Source organism: Gopherus evgoodei, chromosome 10, assembly GCF_007399415.2.
Source record: "Gopherus evgoodei ecotype Sinaloan lineage chromosome 10, rGopEvg1_v1.p, whole genome shotgun sequence".
Classification (NCBI taxonomy): Eukaryota; Metazoa; Chordata; order Testudines; family Testudinidae; genus Gopherus; species Gopherus evgoodei.
Window position 1 is genome coordinate 54,187,525 of NC_044331.1, and position 25,227 is coordinate 54,212,751.

General features: G+C 48.3%; 1 protein-coding gene across 9 annotated transcripts in view; it reads right to left on the minus strand.

The window, feature by feature from the left end:
* Nucleotides 1–25,227, minus strand: part of TMEM8A (transmembrane protein 8A) — a 53,568-nt gene continuing 28,341 nt past the window's right edge. For 8 of the 9 annotated variants that reach the window (XM_030576827.1, XM_030576834.1, XM_030576832.1 and 5 more), the window contains 8 exons: nt 24,323–24,672; nt 13,275–13,368; nt 12,281–12,404; nt 10,815–10,951; nt 8,556–8,734; nt 6,998–7,144; nt 4,026–4,142; nt 1–3,341 (listed from right to left, as the gene is read on the minus strand). In XM_030576827.1, the coding sequence (XP_030432687.1) occupies nt 3,045–3,341; nt 4,026–4,142; nt 6,998–7,144; nt 8,556–8,734; nt 10,815–10,951; nt 12,281–12,404; nt 13,275–13,368; nt 24,323–24,672 (1,445 nt within the window). In that variant the 3' untranslated portion in view covers nt 1–3,044. Of the gene's footprint in view, nt 3,342–4,025; nt 4,143–4,187; nt 4,306–6,997; nt 7,145–8,555; nt 8,735–10,814; nt 10,952–12,280; nt 12,405–13,274; nt 13,369–24,322; nt 24,673–25,227 lie in introns of all 9 variants that reach the window. The other variant, XM_030576836.1, reaches the window with a different exon arrangement.

The window sequence follows — 25,227 nt, forward strand, 5'->3', positions numbered from 1 at the left end:
GAACTTTGTTTTGCTTTTTATTTGATTTCTTGCCTTAGACATACAAATATAAAATCCCATTCCAGAAAATGCTATTGCAGACTGGATGATTTCAAGTACAATTACATTTATTAAATTATAAAAACAGGAAGCTTTAAAATTCATTATATAAAATAAAATTAAACCACAAATATTACAGCAAAAAAATCAAGTATTTAAATATTGGCATCTGCTCAAATTCTACCCGAGGTAATTGACAAAATATTTATTTCTCCCAGTAAAATTATACAAGATAATTCTTTTCCATCATAGTGTTGGGGGTGAAGAGGAATAAGACTAGCAAAATAATTACAGGGATTTATCCCCCTCACCCATCCCAAAGCTCAATGTGCTTCACAGCATTGAAAACTATATTAAAAAGGCATAAATTAGAGTATTATTGCTCCATCTAGTTAATATGCAGCATCAAAGCTGCAAATGCAGCATTCTATGTATGAAAGAGTTGCAAACAATGTATTACAATACTCTAAGGCCAAGTGCTCAGATTACAACTGAAGGGAAAGTGCTAAAAACTGGTGATTAAGTTATAGGAATCCCAGAGTGTTTGAAATCCTGCTCCAAGGCCGTACAAAACAAGAGCCTTGCTACAGGAAGTGAAAGGAACACTAAGACAGAGATCCAAGCCTATAGCAGAACAACAAAGGTCGGTGGATTTGGGACATTATATATCAATATAAAAATCCTGTCTTCATGTTGCTTGGAACAACTAAGAAGTCAGACTACCACAACACTTAGTGTTACTGCTCAGCATCTTCCATATAAATTCACATTACCTGTAGCACGGAGTGAAGAGATACAAGTGTTTCTAAACAGCCTGCAGCCATAACCATTTTTTTCCTTCCATCAGTGGCTTTTTCATCTAGGTACAATGAGTGTTATTCGCTCATCTGTATATCTGTTTGAAAAAATTAATTTGTAAAGAAATATGGCAACCAATGTGAAGTTCTCATCTCTGCTTCTACTCCAGGAGCAAGATGCAGGTCAACTCAGCTTGCAGGTCTTCCCCAGATTTACCTGCACCAAATCTAGTCCAGCCCCCCGAAGAGAGTTTGTTGGAACTTTAAGTTAGCTGGTGGCTAGATTAGTTGCTAGAGAAGGGTAAAGTTTGAGACTGTAAGCAGCTGGCAAAATGCTGGGCTACTTTTCAAAAGCCAAATAATCTTACCCAGAGAAAGTGCCCTTAATTAACAGCTCTTACTCACTTCCCTTCTCCCAACCATGTTTTAAACAGAGTCTTTGCTGTCTTCCTCTGCAGCTGATCATCATGAAGGAAGGATCCTTGATGTCAAATAGCAGTCAGACTCCATATTGTATACAACACTCTACTCACATCAGACCTAAGTATGAAATAGTCAGCATCCCTGAGGGAAAAGCCAGAGGTCGCATATGTTGAACATCCACCAGGCCAGATGTTCAGGCACTGACCTCCTTTTGCATGACACAAATTGCACACAAATAGTTGCAGCTGCAATTTTGCCCCTGCAGTTTAGTTTGCTGAGGCGTCTGATCCCCTGGTTGGTACGTGCACTTTGACATCGGCATGATCAGGGGAGTCCCTAGCTATTTTGGTGCCCTATGCAGCCCCCCGCGGGGGAGCTGTGTGGGCCCCAGGCTTCCATGGCCTCCGCAGAAGGGGGGAAGGAGGATGGCCAACTCCTGCGGGAAGTGGAGTGACCTGGCCCCAGCCTGCTCTGCTCCCCTGGCTCCCAGACTTGGGGGGAGGGGGGAACTGCTCCCCAGCACTCGCTGGCAGTGTGGCTGGGAGCCAGGGGAGTGGAGCAGGCTGGGGCCAAGTTGCTCTACTTACCGGTGAGTGCAGACCCGACCGCTTCTGGAGTCCTCAGGGGAGTGGGGGTGGGGCAGAAAAGGGGCGGAACAGGGGCAGGGGCCCTGGGGAAAAGCTGGAGCAGGAGCTAGAGCAGCACATAGCTCTAAATTTCCTGGTGCCCTACGCAGCTGTTACTTTGTGTATGGGTAAGGACGTCCCTGGGCATGATCTCAGCTGTGGATGCAAATAATTCAACCTGTGGAAAGGGAGGCCTAGTGAAGGCCAGGTTGAAAATTTGTCCTGCCACGTTCAACAAGACACAACTATCCAATACATGGGACATTACAGTCTCATTCTGCCCGCTCTTCGTAAGACAGACCCCCTATCCAGGACTCATCTATGTTCTCTCAACTACTTACTCCAATCACAAGAACTGCTATAGCCGCCAAGGGCATTTAAACAAACTCCAGCAGCTGCTACCTGACACTTGATAGGAACAGGAGTGAAAACGGTAACCTGATCTGGGGTTTAGTTCTTCAGTGGCAGAATTTCCACATCAGTTATTATTCCCCTAACGCAAAGCAGGATGTGATGGACTCAAACCATTGAGCATATTATGCAGATGGAGAAAGGGGCAGCTAATTCTAGAACACATGGACACAGTGTGCCTCTATTTCCATAGTTTTGCTTTGGGATGGGCAGCTTCCCAGTAATGCCAAGATGAGAGAGACATGTCTTGCTGAAGGAGGCCACCTGCTCCAGCTCATGCACAGCTGGGGTAGTTGCCCTTTCCATGGCAAAGCGAGGTGAGACCACAGGAACTCCTAGTGGAAACAAAGCCAGGCACCATCCTGGAGTCCTCTGCGAGGAGTTGGCATCTGGAGAGGAGCTCTGGTGCCAGAGCCCTCACTATGGTAGGTAACAGTGAGCCCCAGACCAGCTGCCATGGCCAGAAGGGAATGGAGCTCTCATCTTTTTGGTGGCATGTGGATGCAGGCTATTCCTTTCTTTACCAAAAAAAACATTAGAAGCCTCTCCCTATCCCGTGGAAGGGTATGCGGACTTGTCACCATTTTCCCCAGAGGCAGAGGCCCAGCCATTGTGCTGCCCTGGCTAGCCATCAAGTGCATTACTGAGTTCTGAGCATGCACAGGTGGCAGTTCTCACTCATCTGGAGAAGAGGGGCCCAAGCAAGTCCTCCATCCCACTGGCCTGTAGCCCTGCACGCCAGCCTGACTCAGGTCACCACATAGAGCTCCTCGCGGTCATTTTTGCATATCTGATAGCGACAGATGAGCTTCTGTGACCAGGCCCAGGGCTTCTTATGCTTGTCATGAGGTGGGAGTAGGAAAGCCACGCTGCTGGCCACCAGGATGTGCCAGATGCTGTGCGTGTAATAGTAGTTGTCATTGGTTTCCATGAATGCATACACTGAGATGGCAACGAAAGCCAAGGTGATCCCTGGAATGAGGTAGAAAACCCAGCGCTTCCATGAGGTGGGGTAGCAATGGCGGCGCTTCACTCCATGATAGACCTAAAGGCACAATACCAGAGAAGGATTATAGCAGCACAGATCCACCTCTTCTATGGGGACCAGCAGACGCTCACACTGGTACCCGGGGATCCAGCCAGGAGGGGAACAAACTGATAACTAAGAGGTCTGCACCTCCCAGCAACAGAGGTCACTTGTACCATCTCAGTCCTGAGGAAGGATGCTTAGAGTCCGCCCCAGCATGATGCAATGCCTGGCCCTGTCTATTTTGTATTCAAGGCCCCAAATACCTTCAGTTCATAGGAAAACCAAATTACACATTTAAACCAAGTCACGGTTGCTGTACCTTTAAAGGCCCAGAGCAAATATGTAGCCAGCAATCACAGTTTGGCCGTGAGACATGCTGGCGAGTTAGAGATGCCAGAGCAGCTGGGCTGGGCCAAGATTGGAAACCTGGGAATTCCTCAGTTAACTTGTGGCAACAAGTTAAGGATCAGACAGAAGTTGAAAGCACCTAAGCCTTCCCCTTCACCAGGGTCAGTGCATCCCCAGGTCACCCTGATCTATAGATGGAGGGGAGGCTGCCTGAGGCCTACTCATTGGGGCAGTCAGGGATCTCATCCCACTCAGCCACTGTGGCAGTTCTTCCCTGCTCCCACCTTGTTAAAAACGTGTTTCTGAAAGCAGTAACAAATGGAGAACTGCCCCAGCCCAGCAGTCTCTTACCCATGCCATGATCATGATGATGAGAGCAAAAAGACAGGGGCCCATCATGTTCCAAATCCCTCTGCGGTCCAGCTGCAGGGACATGGCAATTAACAGGGTCCCCAGCACAAAGAGAACCTAAGCAAGACGAGAGGACAACACTGACATCAGGAACATAACTACCAGACTGCCTTGCAGTTCTGTGCAGTGCACTGTAGTCACTTGGCTCCGGTGGGTGCCAATGTCCTAACTCAAATGCAGGGTCCCTGGAAGGGAGAATCCTGCAGAGAGGTTCCAGAATCTGGGTGGGATACAACAGTACAGCATAAAAAATGCCACCTGTCCAGGTGGACAGACAGAAGTGCCACACTCGCCCTGCCAATGTGGCTCTGGAACAGCAGGTTCAGTGCTGAGCACGCTGTGATGCTGAGAAACTGGAGAGGGTCAGAGAAGAGCAACAGAAAAGCTCTTTGGGGCAGGGACGGTCTTGGTGTTGTGTGTTTACACAGTAGGCCCTGGCCCAGGCTGGGCTCCCCAGTGCTTCCCCAACACAAATACTCAGGAAGCTGCAGGAGATGAGTTCTGAGGAGAGATTACAGTTTGGCTCAGTGAGGGCGAATAAAGGAGATGTGTGATAGTCTAAAGCTAACTGAAGGGGGATGGCACAAAGGGGTTAGGGGGAACAGATCCAGTCGGGAGGGGAAGATTCGGCTGAATGTATTGCAGCAGCACACAGGCAGGCTGACCAGACAGGAAGTGTGAAAAATCGGGATGGGGGTGGGGGGTAATAGGAGCCTATATAAGAAAAAGGCCCAAAAATTGGAACTGTCCCTATAAAACTGGGACATCTGGTCACCTACACACAGGCCCTAGTCAGGCTCTGGGTGCTGCACAAACACAAAATATAACACAGGCTTTGCCCCAAAGAACTCGTTCTCCAATTTGACACATGGAGAAATGACACTGCCGAGGGGTTAAGTGGCCAGTAAGCCTGAGACACTGGGCCTGCCTGAGGTCCCAAGCCCCCTCAGCCCGATCTGCACCCAGCAGGGCGAAGGTGCTCTGGCTCTGTCAGGCCAAGTATCTCACACCGGGCACGTAAAACCCTGGGCCACTTTGGAACATGCCTTGGCCCAGGTCACGCAGCCCGTCAATGGCAGAGTCAGGACCAGAACCTAGTTCTCCTATCCCCCAACCCTTTGCTTTCACCACAGCCCAGCTTTGCGCTCTGGAGCTAGCAGAAAAAGAAATGGTTAAGAAGCCGGTCTCAGTCAGTTGTGACAAGCAACTTCCTGCATCGCAGGTCTCAGCCTCGACATTCCCCTGGGTTCTTCAGCTAAAACTGATCTCTGAAGGACCAGGGCAGGAGGAAACTTGCCCTCTCCCTACTTTGCTAGTTGAGTGGGTGTCAGGATAGGAATCACAATGGTCCAGGTGGGTCACTACCATTCACAGACATTCACAGACTGCCCAGGGTTTGCAGTCCTAACTTAGCCACACATTCAGTTGGACATTCATTCGCCGAGTCACTGCTGCATGAAGAATTTGTTTGGAAGTTGACTTAAAATCCCTTCAGCCATTTTAGAAAAGTGTTTTTTTAAATAGATGAAAAAATGCCATTTTCCCACTTCAGAAGACAGACCCCAGGTCTGGTTCTTTGCTTGGAGAGGCCGGGTGGTTCCACCAACACGTGGGCTGGAGGGGTTAAACTGAGCAGGCGAGTTGGCCTCTCCCAGCTGAGGGAGAAAGCAGGAAGTAGTGAGCGCAGACCTGCCTAACCCTGTCAGCCCTTTCCTTTCTGCAGGCTCACAATGAGGATATTTGAGAAATCAATCATTAGGCCCTGCCCTATTCAAATAAATGAGGCAATTCATCCCTCTCAGAGCTATTGCTTCAGGGTCTGCAGGGAGCCTGAGACCAGGGGCTGAGAGAGCGGTGAATTGCCCTATTCATCTCTAGGAGTTTGACTCAAACCAGCTCTGGAGGGCCCGATACTGGCACAGCTGAGGACTCTGTGTGGGGAAGGTCTCGTTTTCCACCGCCCCAGCACAGCTCTGCTTGGGTAGCACTGGCAGTGCCCTGACACAGACAGACTCCAGCCTGCCTCAGCCATGGTCAAGGAATGGGGAGGCCCAGTCTCCTCAAACAGAAGTAGCAGCTGTCCCCATTAGCCCAGCAAATAGCTCATGTGACATCCCCGCCATCCCAAGCAGGGTGGTAGGGCCATAGGGGACCAGCACTCTGAGTGGGGCTGTGCCAAGGGCCCTGGGTTGCCTTAACAGACATCAAGCCAAGTACCAAGAACATTCAGGGCTTTTACACGTATGAACATTTAGAATCCCAGGGGCTTTTACCACTGACACAGGTACAAGGGCGCAGAGCAGCACACAACAGCGGGCATGGAGCCTGCAATACTAGTCAGCCTTTGGCAAGCCATGTGCTGCTATGTCACCCCTGGCCTGATCCAAAGCCCAGTGAAGTCACTGGAAACCTATCCACCAACTACAGCGGCCTTTGGCTTGGGCCTCAAGAGCACAGTAAACTTTGCTCACTTGGACCAGTTAGTTATGGAAATAGGGTGCTCTCAAAATCTCCTAGGAATTTAAATGCAAAAGGCCAAGCCCACAACACTGATACAGAGTGCGGGCTGCATGGCCCCGCGCTCAGGAAGCCAGGAAATACCAGTGTTACAGTTAACATGCCGCCGTAGTGCTTGTCTGTATTAAAAATGTTGCACTGGCTTTTAAACTAAACTGATCTTGTGAAACAGAATCCCTTTTCTATAGGGCAGGCCTTTGAATCATATGTACACATTACAGGAGAACCCTTCCTTGTGGCATAATGGGAATGGAGAGTCTATAGCTGTAGGAGACGGGTTGGACTGGCCAGTAGACTGAGGAATTAAGAGCAGAATAACAGCCGTGGTGCTGATCCTTGAGTGTTTCATGCTGCAGGGTGACTGGTGCTTTGTGCAGCGAATGCCCGTTACTCACGTATTTTAAGATTTTCTTCACTCGGGCCATACAGAGGATAGTCACCCAAATGGCGACTACGGAGCCCAGGAAGTCGCAGTACTGCAGAGTGTCGTAATCCATGATGCACATCACAGCGACTCCTGGCTGGTCACACGCATGGTAGAACTAGAGGCAGGGAACAAGAAGAGCCAAGTGCAGCAGAAGGCTGACATGCTCGCATGGCCAAGCTCCTTTTTGGATGGAGTTGGTAGACAAATACAAAAAGCTTAGCCCTGGAGCTATAAGTACCTACAGGGAGGGTCTCCTGGTGCCTTGTTGCAGGCATGGAGAGCATCTGCTTTTGAATTGCATTTGTTGGTCATAGACCTGCCAAGGGCTGAGGGGGAGGAAACGCTGGTTTCTCAACAGACTCAGCAGCCCATCTGCAAGTGCCTGGGACAGATCAGCTTCACGTGACATCCCTGTTCATGTCCCCCAGAGATCTCGCCAAGGGTTCCCTGGCTGAGAGGGGAAAGGGAGCACCTGATGTTTCTAGTGTAAAAGAGCTGCAAAGCAAACAGGTTTTGAAGGCAGTGGCGGTTTTGCTCTGCAGTTCACCCATAGGGCCCAAGAATCAGGCGCGGGGAAGAGGGGGAGGGCTGGGCAATTTTGTTCTTTGGAGACTGCACTGTTTCAAGTCATAGTAGCAGCACCTCTCACCCTCATTCCCCTTCTGCAAACCTCCCTGCTGCCCTGCTCGGTCATGAATAATGCCTGCCCTTCGCCTCCTTGCAGAGATTCAGTTGCCTCATTGGCTTGTTTGGTTCCCTGCACTCAGAGCAGGAGGAACTAGGAACAGCACTGGATGTATTCCCCAGGGCTCCCATCCCGATCTGGAGTTGGGGAGTGGAGAGGCTGTTCTGGTACTAGACGTGTCATATTTTAGATATGAGCCCTTATGAGCCCTCTCATGGGCTAAGTGGAAGGTCCAGGCTCCAGGCCACTATCCCAGCTAGCCAATGCAGAGTGTGAGCTGTCACTGAGTGCACTGTGGCTTCCCCCCTAGGCCTGCATGGTCCATGTCTGCCTCAGGCCCTACAGAGGGATGCACCCAGGCATAGAGAGAATCAATCTCACTGGGAGACAGGGTAATTAACACACTAGACAAGCACTTCAGCCCCGCACAGCTCTCCCAAGGTTCCCATTGATCAGGGTCCGGCTGGGATGCTAACATGACATTGGAAGGAGGCAGGGTCATGAGGATGTTTTTCATGCTAAGTTTCGGATGGAGCAGCAGCCCTGTCAGGTTCACCTGCATGGGCAGAAGGTTCACATGGGGCGGGGCACATGTGTTTTAATGGGTCTGTTCTCCATTGGAGGTGCCCAGCTGATGGCAGTGAGCGTACCCAAGAACTGTGGGGGCTATAGGAAGAGAGCATCCTCCTGCTAAGCCTCTCCCTCTCAGGTACAGAGAAGCAGGCTACAGGAACAGTCAATCTGAGGGTGGGGGGAAGTGGAGTGGCTATAGCTTCTGGGGAGGGCCCAACACCCTGCACCAACTTGCTGCTGGGTGGTAGAGCGAACAGACATGACTTACCGTGGAGAAGAACATGGTGTAGGTGTAAACAGAAGCCTCCACCAGGTAGCAGTGATACAGAGCAATTGCAATGGCTGGCAGGAACATGAGGTTACTGAGGGTGAGCAAAAGGGTGGCCAGATTCTGTGAGCCAACAGACTGGGCTTTAGTGTTATCAGTGCAGCTCCATCCACCCCAACCTGGCACACAGCAGAGAGAGGTTACAATGGCATGTCTCCAGGGCTTCCATAACATGCCAACAGCTGTCCAACGATTCTCTAGCAAAGGTGCACACAACCCTTCCCCACATGTGACAAATTCCACATCCCTCTCAATCTCCTCTCTCCATATCCTGTGGGTGACCAAATGCACTTGCTGCATTAGCCATCTGCCTGTTCTCCTGCTCCTGCAACCCCAGGCTCTGTGCAGCAGCTCAGCTTGGCAGGGAATGGGGCAGACTGCACCTTCGGGAAGGATTCCTGTGCTGGGGTCACAGTGATTCCAATAGGCAATGTGCATCGCCTGGTCAAATCCACAGTAACAAGATACAAATGGACACTACACCCCTTCCTGCTCCTGGTGCTTGGCCAAGAGTCCCAGGTAACATGGCTCCAACTGCCCATCTGAAACCTTCAGCCAGTTACACTCCTGCTCTCAGCACACAGTGATATACCAGCCCTGGGAGGGGTGCGGTCTTCAATTTACACTGGCACTGGCCCAGACCCCAAAGCCTGGGGAACATCCCAGCAGAGCCTAACCCTTATTTTGGAGAGGTTTCCATACTGCTCCTGTATAGTGGGGGTTAGCGGGGATGGCTGTCGATGAGCTGCACTGGGTCTGTCAATCCCTTCTGGAGGTCAGGGCTCTCTCCATCTCCAGGGTGACTCACAACAGGCATTCCCTACTCGCTACGCTATTTTTCAGACAGTGATCAGTGGCTTGGGGCATGATGCCCTCCAGTGGGTGAGGGCTCAAAAGGGGAGATTCCTGCAAAGCGAGAGAAGCAGGATTGAAAACCAGTGCCACAGTTTACAGAGGAGGCTACATTCTCGCTCTAGGGCCACATGGCTGCAGCCAGACAACCAGGAAGCAACTGGCTGGAATTTGAAGACAGCCAGGAGTTTGGGGCAAATTTCACCTCTGTGTCTGTGAGGAGCTTACGATTTTCTCAAGTTTGTCCAAAGCTGGAAGGATATGTTAAGTAATTACTGTGAAACCCCAGACTGCAGTGGGTTTGTCAGGCACTTGCTCTGAGCCATTGAGAGTCCCAGGTCCAGGCGTGCAGGTTAGTTTTGATTGGATGCCAATTCTGTTGATTGACTGGATGGGTGTCGCTCTCCAGAACAGGTTTGTAGGGTGAATGTTCAGTTAGGAATTGCAGAGCTCATGCCAACACTCTCCAGTATTCATCGGCCCTGCTAGGCCACTCATGGAAAGGTCCAAGAAGTGCAAAATGCTGGGTTTGATCTGCCTGCATGTTTTCAGAAAAGACTTGGAGGGGTTCTCCCAGCTCTGCAATTTAGAAGGAAATTCTAGAAGCCCATCTGTGAATTCTAAGTGCTGACCTCAATATAATACAATGAATAGTGGAGGGTAGGTAGGACCTAACCATGTCTCAGGAACTGGGCTAAGGTCTACAGGGACATGGCTCTATCCCATCCACACTGTAACTCTTAGACATGTTGCGAGAGTCTGGGACCAGGCACCCACCGATGGCTACATGGGGCCTAACACATGCAGGCAACGAGCCAAGTCATCCTGCATCTTCCTTGGGCTATTTTCTATCTGATACAGACTCATGGCTCGCAAGGCCAAGAAACATGTAGGAGCTCTTTGTGATCACTTCATTCCTAAGCGTAAGAGGCCTTTGTCTCACTGCCAGTAGCCTGGCCCAGGAGTGCCTGCATTGCTGTCCTTTAGTGATGCCACTGGAAGATCACAGTCTTGAAGCTACTTTCATAAGGAAGGGGAAGTTGGGTCCAGAGCAGCAAGCGCTGCAGCCAGGGGGCCCTTCCCCAGGTGTTCCAAGCTGGAGGTGGCTGTGGCCACTGCAGGTGGGCTATTGCAGTGCTGCTCACTAGCACGGGGGTCTCTGAGCATCGCCTGTGCAGGGGCTGCATGGGTGCTGTGGTTTCACCCTGCACTCTCCAACTCTGGGAGCCCCTGGACTCCATTGCCTCACATCAGAGTCCCTACACAGGAGAGGGGAAGTTCTGCCTCAGGGTGGACATGCAGGCCTGCCAGAGGCTAGCCCAGGCTCCGGAGAGAGAGGGGACTCACCAGCTTTACAGCTGCAGCCTGCGTAGAGGTAGCCATGTCTTCTCAGAAGACCGCACTGTCCATATGTCCCACAGTCGTCGAAGCAGGGGGTGAGGTATATGGAGATGGTCACTTTGGCTTTCGCTTTGTTACATTCCCTGCAGCCAGAGGAGATTCGACTGTCAGATGAGCCTGAATGTGCAGAGGCACCTGCTGCTGACAGAAAGCACTTTGATCCCCTTCCCTGGGTAACCGAGGGCTAGCACACAGCTTGGAGCCCCTCTCTGCACTGGGGCAAGGAGATTCTGGGGCTAATGTCACCCTGGCAGTCCCCCCATTCAGTGTGCTGGGCTCCCTGTGCTGCGCTGCCAGCGACCTGATCTCCACCAGTAGACTTGCTCCTCTCCAGGGGCTGGAGGAATGCTGCGGACAGCGGGCACCTCTCTGGGGAACCAACCCTTCCTCTGCTGCATGCTATGGAGCAGCCATAACGGTACCAACGTGGGGTGCCAAGGCCTCCAGAGCCTCATGGACCACAGTGATAAATGGGTGTGGGGAGCGTGTTTGCAGAGGCTCCTCAGAACTAGGTTTTGCTGTTGGCCAGAGAGAAGGACCTGGCTGGGACACTGATTGCTGAATGGGGCTGAAGGGAGTTGATGAGGGCACAGGAGATAGACTGGTGAGCTGGCTGTATAGCAAAGGCACATGAGCTAGGTAGGGAGAATGCTACCCCAGGGTGATGGGCTCAGCTGCCTGGCTCCCATCCTGTCCATCTGGGTAGAGCGATTGCTTCCCCTTAACCCATTTCCCTTCACCACTTGCAGCCCGCATCTCTTCAGTCTCGTCCACTGCGGGATCAGCACCAGATCAGGTAAATTTATACCAGAGAAGTGAAGCAGCTGCATGTCCTGTGCAGATAGAGTTCATCTGGCCCAAGAAAGCCACTGGACACTCTGAGGTCCACAGTCCTACCAGCTGGAAGAATTAGTGCTCAGGGGCTGGGAGATGAGTTACCACTGAGGTGAAGCAGCACAGCCAGCCACCTGGACAGGCCTCACAGAGCACTGTGAGCTACCCTGGGCCAGAGTTTATTTGATGGTGATTGGATATTCCTGGCCTGCAGCTGCACTGTCCAACTCTCAGTGAAGAGACAGTGACTTCAGCCTCTGCAGGTATCAAACACCAGAGAAATGCTCTCAACCTAAGGCTGCAGAGACCTCTGCGGAGCTGTAGGACAGCAGTTTTACTTTCATTTATAGCAGGGCCGTTTGCAGCACCTGTCAGGTAAAAGCCAGTCTCCATGGCCACTGGACAGGCAAGAATGCAAGCCAGCACCAGCCTCCACCACTGCTTCCTCCAGGTGAGAGCAAAGGGCCTTCGTGCCAGTAATGCTGCCCCACGGCAGAGCGCTAGGCAGCACAGTGGTGCAGTTTGTCTGTGTGGTGGCATTTGTCGAGGGGAGCTCCTGGCCGCCATCGCACACTCACCCCTGACCCCATGGGCAGATGAGCTGCAGGGAAAGGAACCAGTTGTCAGTCTCTGGATAGGGAATAATCAGTGTTGCTTCTGTGGAGGACGCATTCACCTTCAGAGGGTAGCCTTGGAAAAAAGCTTCAGAGAAAAAGGGTGTTTGCCATTAGTTACATGACATGGCTAAGAACTCCCAGGGACTCCAGAGCTTTGGTAGGTGAGAGAAGGGAAAGAGACAAGACCCAAAGAAATACCAGGCTGAGATCAATCCCCTGAGCTGTGGAGCAGTCAGAGATACTTTCCCCACAGCAGCCTGATCTCTCCACGATTGGCCTCCTGAGATCAGAGCACACCATGCAGCCAGCCCTCATGACCAAGGATATGGGGTAATGGGAAAAGCCCAGACCTTATACCTCAGCACTCTCCAAGCCCCCGTCCCCACTAGGGACAGTGTCCAAAGATACCCACTGGTTCAGCTCCACTGGTCCTCACAGCACTGGGAGCCCAGGTGAGGCTGGCCCGGGGCATCTCTGCTGTATGACACCGTGTGACGTTACCCTGCTCACAGCAGGATGAGTAAGGGCTTAAATCACCACCAGCAGCTGGCTACTCACTGCACCAGCACTCCCACCGTAGCTAACTCCCCTGGCACTCAGTGCTCCGCAATGTAAGCAGAATCTTGATGGTTCCCTCAGCTCTACTGAACAAGGTCCAGAGATCCCCAGCATAGCAACTATACCCATTCTGCCACCAGGAAGCTGGGCAGCAGCAGTGGCAACAGCATCTCCCCCTTATCTCGCTAGCACAGGCAGCTTCTTCCACAGGGACCCTTTATAAACAGGGGGCAAGGTTTGGAGAGGATGGTTCAGGCTGAAACAGACCATCACTACCAAACAGGAGCTGAAGTGCTGCCAGGCTCCAGCACCAGCCAAGAGACCTTGCTTCCAGAACCCAAATGTTAAACCAGGAATACAAGCAGAGCCCAGAGGTGGGTGCCAGCAATGCCCATACCTGTGCTGCAGTTCCGTGTGGTGTTGAGGGTCAGCACTGGAGAAGCAGCACTCATGCACGCGAACACGCTAGCATTGCCTATGCTCAGGGAAGTCTGAGGAAACAAAACACACAAGATCTGAAACAACATTAAGCTGACCCCTCCTCCTAAAGTTACTCTGCTCAACGCACCACACATTACCACCACCCCCTGCCTCATAGATTCATAGACTCTAGGACTGGAAGGGACCTCGAGAGGTCATCGAGTCCAGTCCCCTGCCCTCATGGCAGGACCAAATACTGTCTAGACCATCCCTGATAGACATTTAGCTAACCTACTCTTAGATATCTCCAGAGATGAAGATTCCACAACCTCCCTAGGCAATTTATTCCAGTGTTTAACTACCCTGACAGTTAGGAACTTTTTCCTAATGTCCAACCTAAATCTCCCTTGCTGCAGTTTAAGCCCATTGCTTCTTGTTCTATCATTAGAGGCTAAGGTGAACAAGTTTTCTCCCTCCTCCTGATGACACCCTTTTAGATACGTGAAAACTGCTATCATGTCCCCTCTCAGTCTTCTCTTTTCCAAGCTGTTACACAGCCCCTCCCCATAACATTTCCCAGCTCTTTCACTTCACACCTCCCCACATCTCCCAAACAGAGCGTTTGGCATCGGAGACTGTAGAACAAACTCATCTAGCACCACTTCGCTGCTCTCTGGGCAAACCAGGCTAGGGCACAAGTAGTGACTCTACCAAAGAGACTTATAGGCAAATGGCAGACACCAATGATTTTGCTGACTTAATGTTCCCGCTCTACACACATGCACATCATACATCACCTGAAAGCTTATTATGTCTGCTTTAAGTGAGGTATGGTGTGAATCTGTCATGTGGTAATGTTACCACAGAAACGGGGATGACACCATCAGCAAGTTAACATGACCACTTTGAAATATTTCCATTTGTTTCTGTTAGTTTAGTGACTATGTATCACTTCAAAACATAAAATTAGATTTCTTTGTGACTCAAAAGCATCACAGCAATCCAAAGGGTAAACAAAATCTAATACATTTAAATGACGTGTAGAAATGCAATATTTCTAGTCAACACTGCCATCTTGTTCATCATTATATCTGTGTTGAGAGCACATGGGTTACTACAGTCTTCATTGCCTTGGCACGTACACAGTTCTGTGAAGGGAAGATTGTGCGGACATAACTGATTGTGCCTGTAACAACAGAGTGCAGCACAGATAAGGTCTTATAGAAGCTCAGATGCCACTAGGCCCTTGAAGAATACAGGAAGTAGTTCATCATCTACACTTTTCCAGCCATGTTGCAATAGTGACCCAAAGCTGGTTTCCCTTTGTGTGAAGATATCCAGATCTTTGTTTGCCAAGCTGCTCTTTTGACATGCTCTTCAAAACTGTCCACACATGGTGGGAGTTTGACCAGTGACTTGTCCTTTTTGATGGCTACACTGAGGCACAAGCAATTCAGGTTTCTGTGGGTCTTCTTTTCTCTCTCACTCAGGTCATAAAGCACTGCTACTAACATCCTTGCTGTAGAAATTGAGGCTTGTCCGTCACTCTTTCCCAACCTGCCAAATTTTTTGATGGGGCTGAAGAAGCTATGAGTCTTACCAGAATCAAGTGCACCTCTCACCAATTCTTTCCATTTGTTCTTCACCAACAACTGCTGTTTTCAGTAGAGACTGTTGTACAGCTGATGTGACATGCAGTCCAGTAGATATGTGGATAAGCACCCCTGGACGTGAATAAGGGTCAAATGAGTTTATCATATTGTTGCTGATGTGGTTGTCAAGAGCTGTAACATGCTTTTCATGCCTCTCTAGTGCAGACACAAGGACTAGTTAGGCCACTTCCTTCTCCTCACTGCTTTCGCATTTTCATTCAAGGTATGTCTTGTGAGGGTCTGTCTAACAAGAGCTGGCTTCTTTCTTATCAGTCCTAAAATCCCACTGCAGCCTGTTCAGTCTTTGATGACCATTTTCTCTGTTGCCGTGTCACTCCAAATTCCCTTTTTTCATTGTGGCAAGTCCTTCTTTTACTTTCTCAGTGCTTACAGTGGAAGATTCTCCTCAGGAGATTGATACAAGTGTCCAGTAGAGTTGTTGATACACTTCTCTTTTTGTGTGTTTATCGAATGATCCTTCTGTATTCTCTACCAGTTTGGAAGCTATTGAGTTTGGCTGGATTTTTGGTGGCCAATGCTCTGTGGGATTAGCGGCCCCAAGATGTTGCAGTAGTGTCCAGGCTTGACAGTCTGAATGTGTAAAATCAAAGTTTTGCGTGCAGACAAGCCAGCATTGGCATCTTGCTGAGTCAAGGGAGCATAGTAGGGCTTTTGCGGTGTGATAGCTTGTCATAAACAGATAGTTAAGGGTTAATAGAACAGGAGAACTTCATGTCTCTGTTGACTGTAAAGGGTTAACAAGTTCAGTGAGCCTGGCTGTCACCTGACCAGAGGACCAATCAGGGGACAGGATACTTTCAAATCTTGAGGGAGGGAAGTTTTTGTGTGTGCTGTTAGTGTTTGGTTGTTGTTCTCTCTGGGTTCTGAGAGTGACCAGACGCGCAACCAGGTTTCTCTCCAATCTCTCTGATACAGTCTCTTATATGTCCAGAATAGTAAGTACTAGGTAGATAAGGTGACTTAGGCTTATGTTTGTTTTCTTTATTTGCAAATGTGTATTTGGCTGGAAGGAGTTCAAATTTGTATTTGGCTGAAAGGATTTTAATTTGTACTTGTATACTTAGGCTGGGAGGGTATTCCCAGTGTCTATAGCTGAAAGACCCTGTAACATATTCCATCTTAAATTTACAAAGATAATTTTTACTGTTTTTTCTTTCTTTAATTAAAAGCTTTTCTTGTTTAAGAACCTGACTGTTTTTTTATTCTGGTGAGACCCCAGGGGACTGGGTCTGGATCCACCAGGGAACTGGTGGGGAGAAAGGAGGGAAGGGGGAGAGAAAGGTTAATTTTCTCTCTGTGTTAGGATTACTTTCTCTCTCAGGGAGAGTCTGGGAGGGGGAGAGAGAAGGAGGAGGGAAGGTGAATTTTCCTCTCTGTTTTAAGATTCAAGGAGTCTGAATCACAGTGATCTTCCAGGGTAACCCAGGGAGGGGAAGTCTGGGAGAGGCAACGGTGAGGGAAAGAGTTTACTTTCCTTGTGTTAAGATCCAGAGCGACTGGGTCTTGGGGGTCCCCGGGCAAGGTTTTGGGGGAGACCGGAGTGTACCAGGCACTGGAATTCCTGGTTGGTGGCAGCGCTACAAGTACTAAGCTGGTAATTGAGCTTAGAGGAATTCATGCTGGTACCCCATCTTTTGGATGCTAAGGTTCAGAGTGGGGGTTTATACCACGACATAGCTCCTGGTCTGATTGTATTGCTGGAGCTACTCCTGCGACACTGTCATCCATCAGGGAGTGTGCTTTTTCCGGACACCTCGGCGAATGTTCTTCTTTCCTGCTCCTTTCAGGAGCCCTGCAAACTGTTGAGATCATAGTGGTCTCACCAGAATCCTTGCAACAGTCTGTTTGAAGGCGTTCCAATTAGCTTTAGCAAAATTCCATCATAGTACCAGTTTTGGAAAAAAACACAGGAATTTCTATGCCTATATAGATTATAGGCCTGTGTTGGTTATTCAGAAATGCCAATTCATGTGATGTGATGAGAGCGTTACCACTTTGATCTTTAGACTCAAATGTTAGGTCTGGATTGTACCCCTGTTGCCAGCGGATTGAATGGAATGTTGACCGTTGTTTTAGTGCGTAAATTCATTGTAAGTCTTTGTGCAGACATCCAGTCCAGGAGATCTTTGCCATCGGTTTCACTTGTTTTATAGCCCCACTTAGTGTGGTGACTATTAAAATCACCCGCATAGATGCATGGAATACCCTGGTTTTGGCCATCTTATGCTACAGGCTTTAGAGACATTGGTAATGTGGAGCTCCCCTACTTCGATAGTTGTGGTAAATGTGGTCTCCTCTTCAGTTGGTGGAATATTAAAATCTGCGATGGTGTCCTTGATGTATATTGCCAAGCCACATTTAGGATGATAATTGCTAGTCATTAGGTTGTATCCATAGATACAGTAGCGCCCAGCCTGTTGGTCATTACTAACATGGGTCTCTTGCAACATGAGGATATCCATGAAAAAAGTGAAGACTGCAGGCCCTGATGGTATTCCGCCAGAATTTCTCCAACATCTTGATCCTAAAGGACTCCAATGGCTAGCAACATTGTAGTCTGCTACCTTAAGGACAGTACAAATCCCTAAAATATGGCATGAGAAAACGGTAATTACCATTCCAAAGCCTAGAAAACCCACTGATGAAGCAGAAAGCTATAGGCCAATTTCTCTACTATACATGACCTATAAACTTCTTGAACGTATCAGCCTCAAAAGAATATGCCCTTTTACGGAACCAATTATTCCTGTTGAATAGGCAGGCTTCCAGTCAAAATGTAGTTGTTATGACCAAGTTCTGGCAATCACAACTCACACTGAGGATGGTGTAGTGGGGTGGCTGCCCCACTCCTGAAGAACAGGATAAAAGCAGCCCTGGGAGAGGGCTGCAGCTGTGAAATGCTAGGCTGACTGGGGAAGCAGCCATAGCTGGGGCCACGCTCCAGTCAGGCGGCAGCTGTCCTATAAAAGGGCTGTGAGCCAGGATCTCAAGACGACTCTCTCTCTAGCTCCTGAGAGAGAAGGACCGGGCTGCCTGGTAGCTGAGCAGGGTACCTGAGGTGGAGCAGTGCTGGGGAAGGGCAGAGGGAGCTGGGGAGCTCCAGCCTAGTAAAACCCCAGGCTGCAGGCCTTGTTGAAGGCCTACAAAAAGTACCGGGGCTGCAGAGGGGCAGCCCAGAGATAGGCAGAAGCAACTGGTCCAACCCCCCTTGCTGATGATGAGTTGTTTACAGACTGCAGTCACCCCAGTGAGTGTGGGTTAGATGGTGACTGACAGTAGCTACTGAGGCAAGGTGGGGATAGTGGGTTGGGGGCTCCCCTGGGTGGAGAGACCCAGCTTGTGGGTTACTGCTAGGAGGCAGAACCCTGACGTAGAGGGACACCAGAGTCCGGGAGGGACACGGGGGCCAGTGGCAGGCAAGATACCGGCCTGCAGAAGGCGCTCCATATGCTGGAGAGCTAATTTCCAGGACAACCAGCAGGAGGCGCCATGCCAGTGAGACGTCACCCCACCACAGATAGCTATAAAATAAACCCCTACAGACTGGTGCAGAATTTGTCAACCTGTCATCTGCGTATGACACCGTATGGATTAAAGGCCTGATGCTGAAACTTGCTACAATTATACCTTCCTACCAAACACTTCACCAGCTGTGGACCATGCTGAGTAACAGATGCCTACAGGAGTACCTGGGTAATAAGACCAGCTCACCCCGTACCATAAAAAGCAGGCTACCACAAGGCTCTGTACTTGCTCCAACCCTTTTTACTATTTACATAAGTGACATGCCTCCAAAATTAGGATATGCAGATGATCTTGCCATGACAATCAAAGTTTCAAACTTCCATGACATGATAAAGCATTAACTGGGAACCTCCAAACTATGGAACAATACTCCCAGAAATGGAGGCTCATACCAAACCCTTGGAAAACGATAGTAAGCGCATTTCATCTTGATAATAGAAGTGCCAAAACCACACTGAAAGTAGGTTTCTGTGGTAAAAATGTGCGAGATGATTACGCTCCAACATATCGCAAAGTGAAACTCGACCACACCCTCACCTTCCATGATCATCTTGAGAAGGTAGCTGCAAAGGTAAAATTGAGAGCCAACATAATCCAGAGACTAGCAAGTACAACCTGGGATGCATCAGCATTGAGAAGATCTGCAATAGCGCCTGTATATTCAGTAGTTGAATATTGTGCACTGGTATGGAGCAGATGCAGCCACAGGTGACTTGTGGATACCCAGCTGAATACAGTGATGCAGTGCATCATGGGAACCCTTAAGTCAACTCCAGCATCATGGCTATCTGTTCTAACATCACTCCTCCACCGATATGCTGAATTGCTGCGCCATTCTGCAAAGCTCAGAGAATCCTAGAAAACAGACATTTTCCTATCCACCAAGATCTTAACAACACCCCGTCACATCTTAAGTCCCGCAAGCCTTTCAGGGAACATTCTTTTAGCCTCATGCAGTCAGGCTATGGTCAGGAGGAGGCCTGGGAAACAGATTGGGCTAAACAAGACTTTAAAAATAAGCACCTTGTGCCAAATCCCATGCAGAAGATTCCTGGGTTTGACCTTCCATGGTCATCTTGGTCAACTCTGAACTGAATCCGAACCAGTCATGGTATATGTGGACATCTAATGAAAAATCAAGGACTCCCAAGCATAGGAATATGGTTCCCCACAACAGACAATTGAACATATCACTACCTACTGCCCAATTTATAATTATGAAGGAGGCATTATTGCAATAAATTCTGCTACTCCTGCTGTAGCCATTTGGCTCGATCAACTTCAGGTGAAATTGTAGTTGTTGTTCTACACCAGCCACACGAAAGATGACATCAACTCCTCCAAATTTCACTGAAAGAACCAGGAGCCTGGCACAAAGCAAATGCCAGATTCAAAGGCACTGTGTACTTCTTCACAGCCTGTCTGCAGTAAAGGAACTTGGTAGTATTGCACGCTGTGTGTGAGCACAGGTGAAGTTTCCAATCATCCTCTTGCTCTGTACGGACATTCAGAAGCAGTATCTGTATAACCTGGAGAAAACGATCCCAGAACTTGAATGTAGGAGGCTTGGCATACTCCTTTATCTTATATTCCTCCAGCAGCGGTAGCATATGCTGAGTCACAGCACCATCTCTTTAACAACGTGTTGTAAGGACTCAGTATCTTCAGACTCAAACACCTTTTGAGCATCGGCCAACATTTGCCAGACAAATGCTGGAACTACAAGAGCATCTCTTCTTTGCTCACACCACTGAACAAATGAATAAAGTTCCAGAGCTCTCAGGGCCTCAAATGCTAGAAGCAAGCCACATAGAGCATGACTGAATTGCTAACGAACAGGCATTTGAGCTGCAGTACAAGCTGCATATACATCAGAATCAACAAGAAGGTCTCACAATCCTGTGTTTCCCCAAAATTTCCCAGTACACGCACTAAAGCAGCACGGGGTGTGAAAAGCACCCAGAAAAAATCACAGTGGTATCAAGTTCATTTGGGACAATCCATTTCACTTGCTGAGCAACAGCATTCAGCTGCTGATCCATGGTCTGAATGGCATATTGCTGTCATTTCCTTACATTTCAGCATTGTAAGATAGATTGTGGCCATGTCAGCTGGTTTGGTCTCCACAATAGGTGTATATGAAACTACTGTGTAGGTGCTCTTTTTTACTACAAGTTTGTGGTTGAAACCAGGCCAAAATGGAACCATCTGAGTGTGAACAGCAGCAGGAGCAGCATCTGGTACTGGCAGGACATCACGAGGTAGTCATCTTAAAAGACACCAGGAGAGATCTCAGACACCTACAGATATGTAGGTGACAAGAGTTTATTTTCTCAAGTACTTTTTCATGGCAAGTTGGTTCTGGATGTGTTCTAGGTTTTTCAAACACTGATTGCCCAGACAGAGTAATTGACTTTTCTTTCCCACACTTCAGTGATATTTCTTGTGATCTTGGACTACTTGTAGACTGGTCTTGAAATACCACTCTAGCCATTGAATGGAAGGTGTTCTTTCCATCAGTGGTCTCTACAAATTCATTTGGAATGAACATACCTCCCTGGAGTCTTTCTACTTCAGTTTTTGCAGCAGCAGTGATGAGCCAGCTGAGCTCATCATAACTGATGCGGAATCCAGGAATGTGTAATATATCAATTAATTTGCAAGACCCAAACTCATGGTATAGCTGTGCAGCGAGGCTTACATGCAGTGGTATGATAATTTTGGAACCGTTAAATACGATGCACTCTGCAATTGAGAGCTATCTTCTTTAAATGTCTTCTGAAGTATGATACCTCTTGCTGGCTGAATTATATGCCTCTTATCTATCAATCAGCCAAAGGACAAACTCTTGTACCAATTGGAGCACAAAAGTAGCTGACCTCTGAACTACAATCACCTGACTTTGGATGAATATTCCAAGGCTTTCATTTTGGCTATTTCAGACCAAAAAAAATTGAAGCAGAATTATATAAAACCACTTGTTCACTTGAAAGCTATTGATCAGGCTCATTCACCAGAAGAACATCCATAAAACATTTGGATGACTTAATTTCCTGTTTCAGATTACTAGCAGCTTGGATAGCATCAGCTAATGTTACCGCAGTCCACAGTACAATGGTAGACTTGCCTTGTCCATGCTGTGAATGAAATGAAGTGCAGAACCATTGTGTTTTTTCTAATCTTGCCTGTAATTTGCTACTGGAACAGTTTACAGTTTCAACATCCGAAGGAAGTAGGGCTCTGTATCTTTGTAGTAGCTTGGACAGAAAAAGAGCCTTCTTGTTAGACAATGATATTATGTACATCTCTTCAATCAGCTGATAAAATGAGGTGACTATTGTTGCAGTGTAACTGGATAGTTTTGCTTTAAGAGTCACTTTACTCAAGTAAAAAGAAAGGCATATTGAGTGACAAACTGCATCCTTAGCAATCAAGTCTTCCACAGATATTCTTTGCAACATGTCACCATCTTCGCTTTGAAGTGCTGCCTCCCTTAGAATGGTTGCTCTCTCGTATGTTTCTATTTTATGAAGTTTCTTATCTTTTTCATGTGGTTTTCTCAAGCAAACAATGCAACAGGACCTGTCACTGGACGACGGGCTTGCTCCAATGGTTATAGATGCAGATGAACATGATGCTTTTTTAATCAGCTTCAGAGTCTATTTTCTTTCTGGGGTTCAATGCAAGTCTGCTGGTGTGCCAAAACTGACTCATGTCTGCATTTCTGAAAGCAACCCCTGTGATAGAGCATTGGCAGCAAATCTTCTACACTAGAACTCATGCAGAGGCCGCCAACACAATTACTCTCTCCTGGAGTCTGCTGCCAGCGTCACAGAATTCTGTTCAGCACTGGTGGCTTTTGACAGTTTTGCATTCTTTTGATTTTCTTGAAATACAAAACATTTGTCAGAAGTTTGTGGAGAGCCTTTTTCTCTTTGATGTAAACTTTAAGGGGCTTGTATTCTCTCCCTCTTTATATATTTAACTTCCCTGTAGAGGTAAAATTTCCAAAACATATCATTAGCATTCCCACCCCCACTACTACCGCTTTTCATTTTATACAAGTACACAGACTCGTGCTAAATTAAACCTATATATTAGTATCAAAATTGCCATTTTTGTTCAGTGAGCACTTTGATTGAAGCCCAGTATGAAGTTGTGTATTGTCATCTCTAACACTAATAATGACCTGTGCATAAGCACCACTGAATTAAAAAGCTCGTTTCTAGAATAGCTAGAACAACAGCTAGTACTGCATCCGTGGGCAATTACAAATTAAAACCTTCTACCAGGCAGACTACATGTTACATTGTATGCACAAAAGCTTACAAATGGAGAAGCATTGCTTTAGGAATTCATGTATATTTATATCTATCCACTATGCAGTACAAACTGCGGGCACACAATCTACTGCTACTGGTACACAATCTTCAGCGAGAGACTGAACCGGTCAGCAAATTTCAGCTGAAAATATAGAAAATTATTATAATCACTTGTGAGATACTTTGATGATTAAGAATATGCGATATGAAAACTTTTCATGTCAGCATATTGGAAAATATTGAGATTTGCTATTTTTGCCACATGCTAGACAGCTTCATCATTTCTGGAAAAAAAAATACTTGGCCATGCAACGCAATCTTTTAATATGTTCTCATTTGGTAGCTTTGACCAATAAACACCACATTACGATGTTGTAATTAACAGTAAAAGCTGGTCAGTCATGTTGCAGTGTTTCTGGAACTGCAAACATTACCCTAATTGTGGATACCACTGCTTCACCTCATCTACAAGCTTATGGAACCACTTGACAGCCCCCCATCATACCTCATGTAAATGTACTTAATAATAAATGATGCCTGTGTACAGAGGGCAGGTACATTAAACTCCAAAAATATGGCCCTTTTTGGAGAACTGCCACACGCCGACCAGTCATGGATCCCGGAGATTGCTCTCACCCACAATGCACCAGGGCAAGAGGTGAGACTAACCTGCTTGGAGCATTAGGAAGTTTTCTAGTTAGGTGCTGCTGGTAATACAGCATGCACTGCAGTGCATGTATTACATGCTCATTGACAGGCTCACAAGTCGCTGCCCAAGTAATTCATCGACATTACGGTGAAGCTCCCCAGAAGGGGAACAGGGGGTGGATCTGACCTCCCAGAATAAGCTGTTCACTCTAGCATATTGTTTTGCCAGATCACATGCATGGAGAAATACATTTTAGTTGCCATCACTCAACAGAGAGGCTGTGACTTCCCAAGGTCCTGGCAGAGCAGGGACTTGAACCAAAATGTCTCAAGTCCCAGGCCAGTGTCTTACCTACTGGACCATCCTTCCTCCCTGGCTAATGTGAACAGCTCCCTGCTTCTCTCAGCTGTTTGGGAGGCTCTGCAACCTACCATTTTCAGTGATGCCTGGGCTCGAGCTGTTGTAAAAACTCAAGTTCTTTCCCACTGCCTCTCCACAGGCTGGGCTTTTCTGCTCTGCTGTGACTAAGAGACACTGACTAAATAACAGTTCTTGGCCCCTCAGTCAGGACACTTTTCTCCCACGCAGATCCAGAGCCAGCTGGCAGGACATGCTAGATACAGAATGGCAGATCTGTAAAATTCTTTGTGAAACTGAAAGATGAAAAGCAAAGTATAGGGAGGTTCTCCCATGGCTCCCCACCAACTCCCAGCCTCCCCAGGCCTGCCCCTGAAGCTCTGCTAGCACCTACACTCTCCAGACAGCTCACAAACAGTGTATATGCATGCATGGCACGGCAACTAGAGAGAGAAGATGCCAACACAAAGGTGACCGCTTACATGGGAGCACACTGTACCTCATTCAGCAGCAGGTTCACCACCAGGGTGCCTCCACTGTCCATGCCAGTATTCAAATTCAAGAGGAGAAGCGTGAGGAATTCAGAGTGAACAGGAATGCTGGGCCCATTTATAACTCTGAACCTCACAGAGGCAATGTCCAGGTCCTCACGGATGACAGGCTGACTCTGAAGGCAGAAAGTCCCCGGGTTGGACACATTGTTTGCAGCACCCACTGCGGGTAGAGTGGTGTTCCCCAACATTCCCAGGGTGCTGGCATTGCGACCCCCACCCAGGGCTGGAGTGCTCTGGTTCTGATTCAGGCTGCTGTAGAAGTTAAGGAATGAATTGGTGCTCCCCGGCTTGCAAGCTGCAAAGCAACGAGGAAAGGAGGGAAGGTTAGCGTGACCGAGACCACCATGCGCACACCACTTATTGAAACTGGAGGACTTTGCTTAGGGGGATGCTAGGCCTTCAGCTTATAGCACTGCCAAGCAAAGCTGTTTGATCCTGAGGCCAGAGCTGTAAACCAGGCCTCACCCCTCTAGGTGGCTGAGACTTGTAAGGGTGCACACACTAAGTGGATGGGATGTCTAGACTCCCCCTCTTCCCCTGCAATTCCAGTCATCTGAGTGACAGGGACAGGACCTGTTCACTATTATAGCAGTTTTAGACACACCAGCACTGGCAGTGTCCCTTTCAGAGCCCCACTGTGACTGGAAAAACTGGTGCTGAAATCTCTATCCCAGGGGCCTGATGAAGGCCAGAGAGCCAGAGCTGCCATGTTCCCCCACTTGTGAGCAGAGCACCAGGCACAGGCAAGACACCCAGGACAGGGAGTCACTGACACCTCTCATTGTCTGTTAACATCAACTGGGTACAGGGGGCATGGGGCAGCTGCACTAACTGCTGCCACATGAGAATG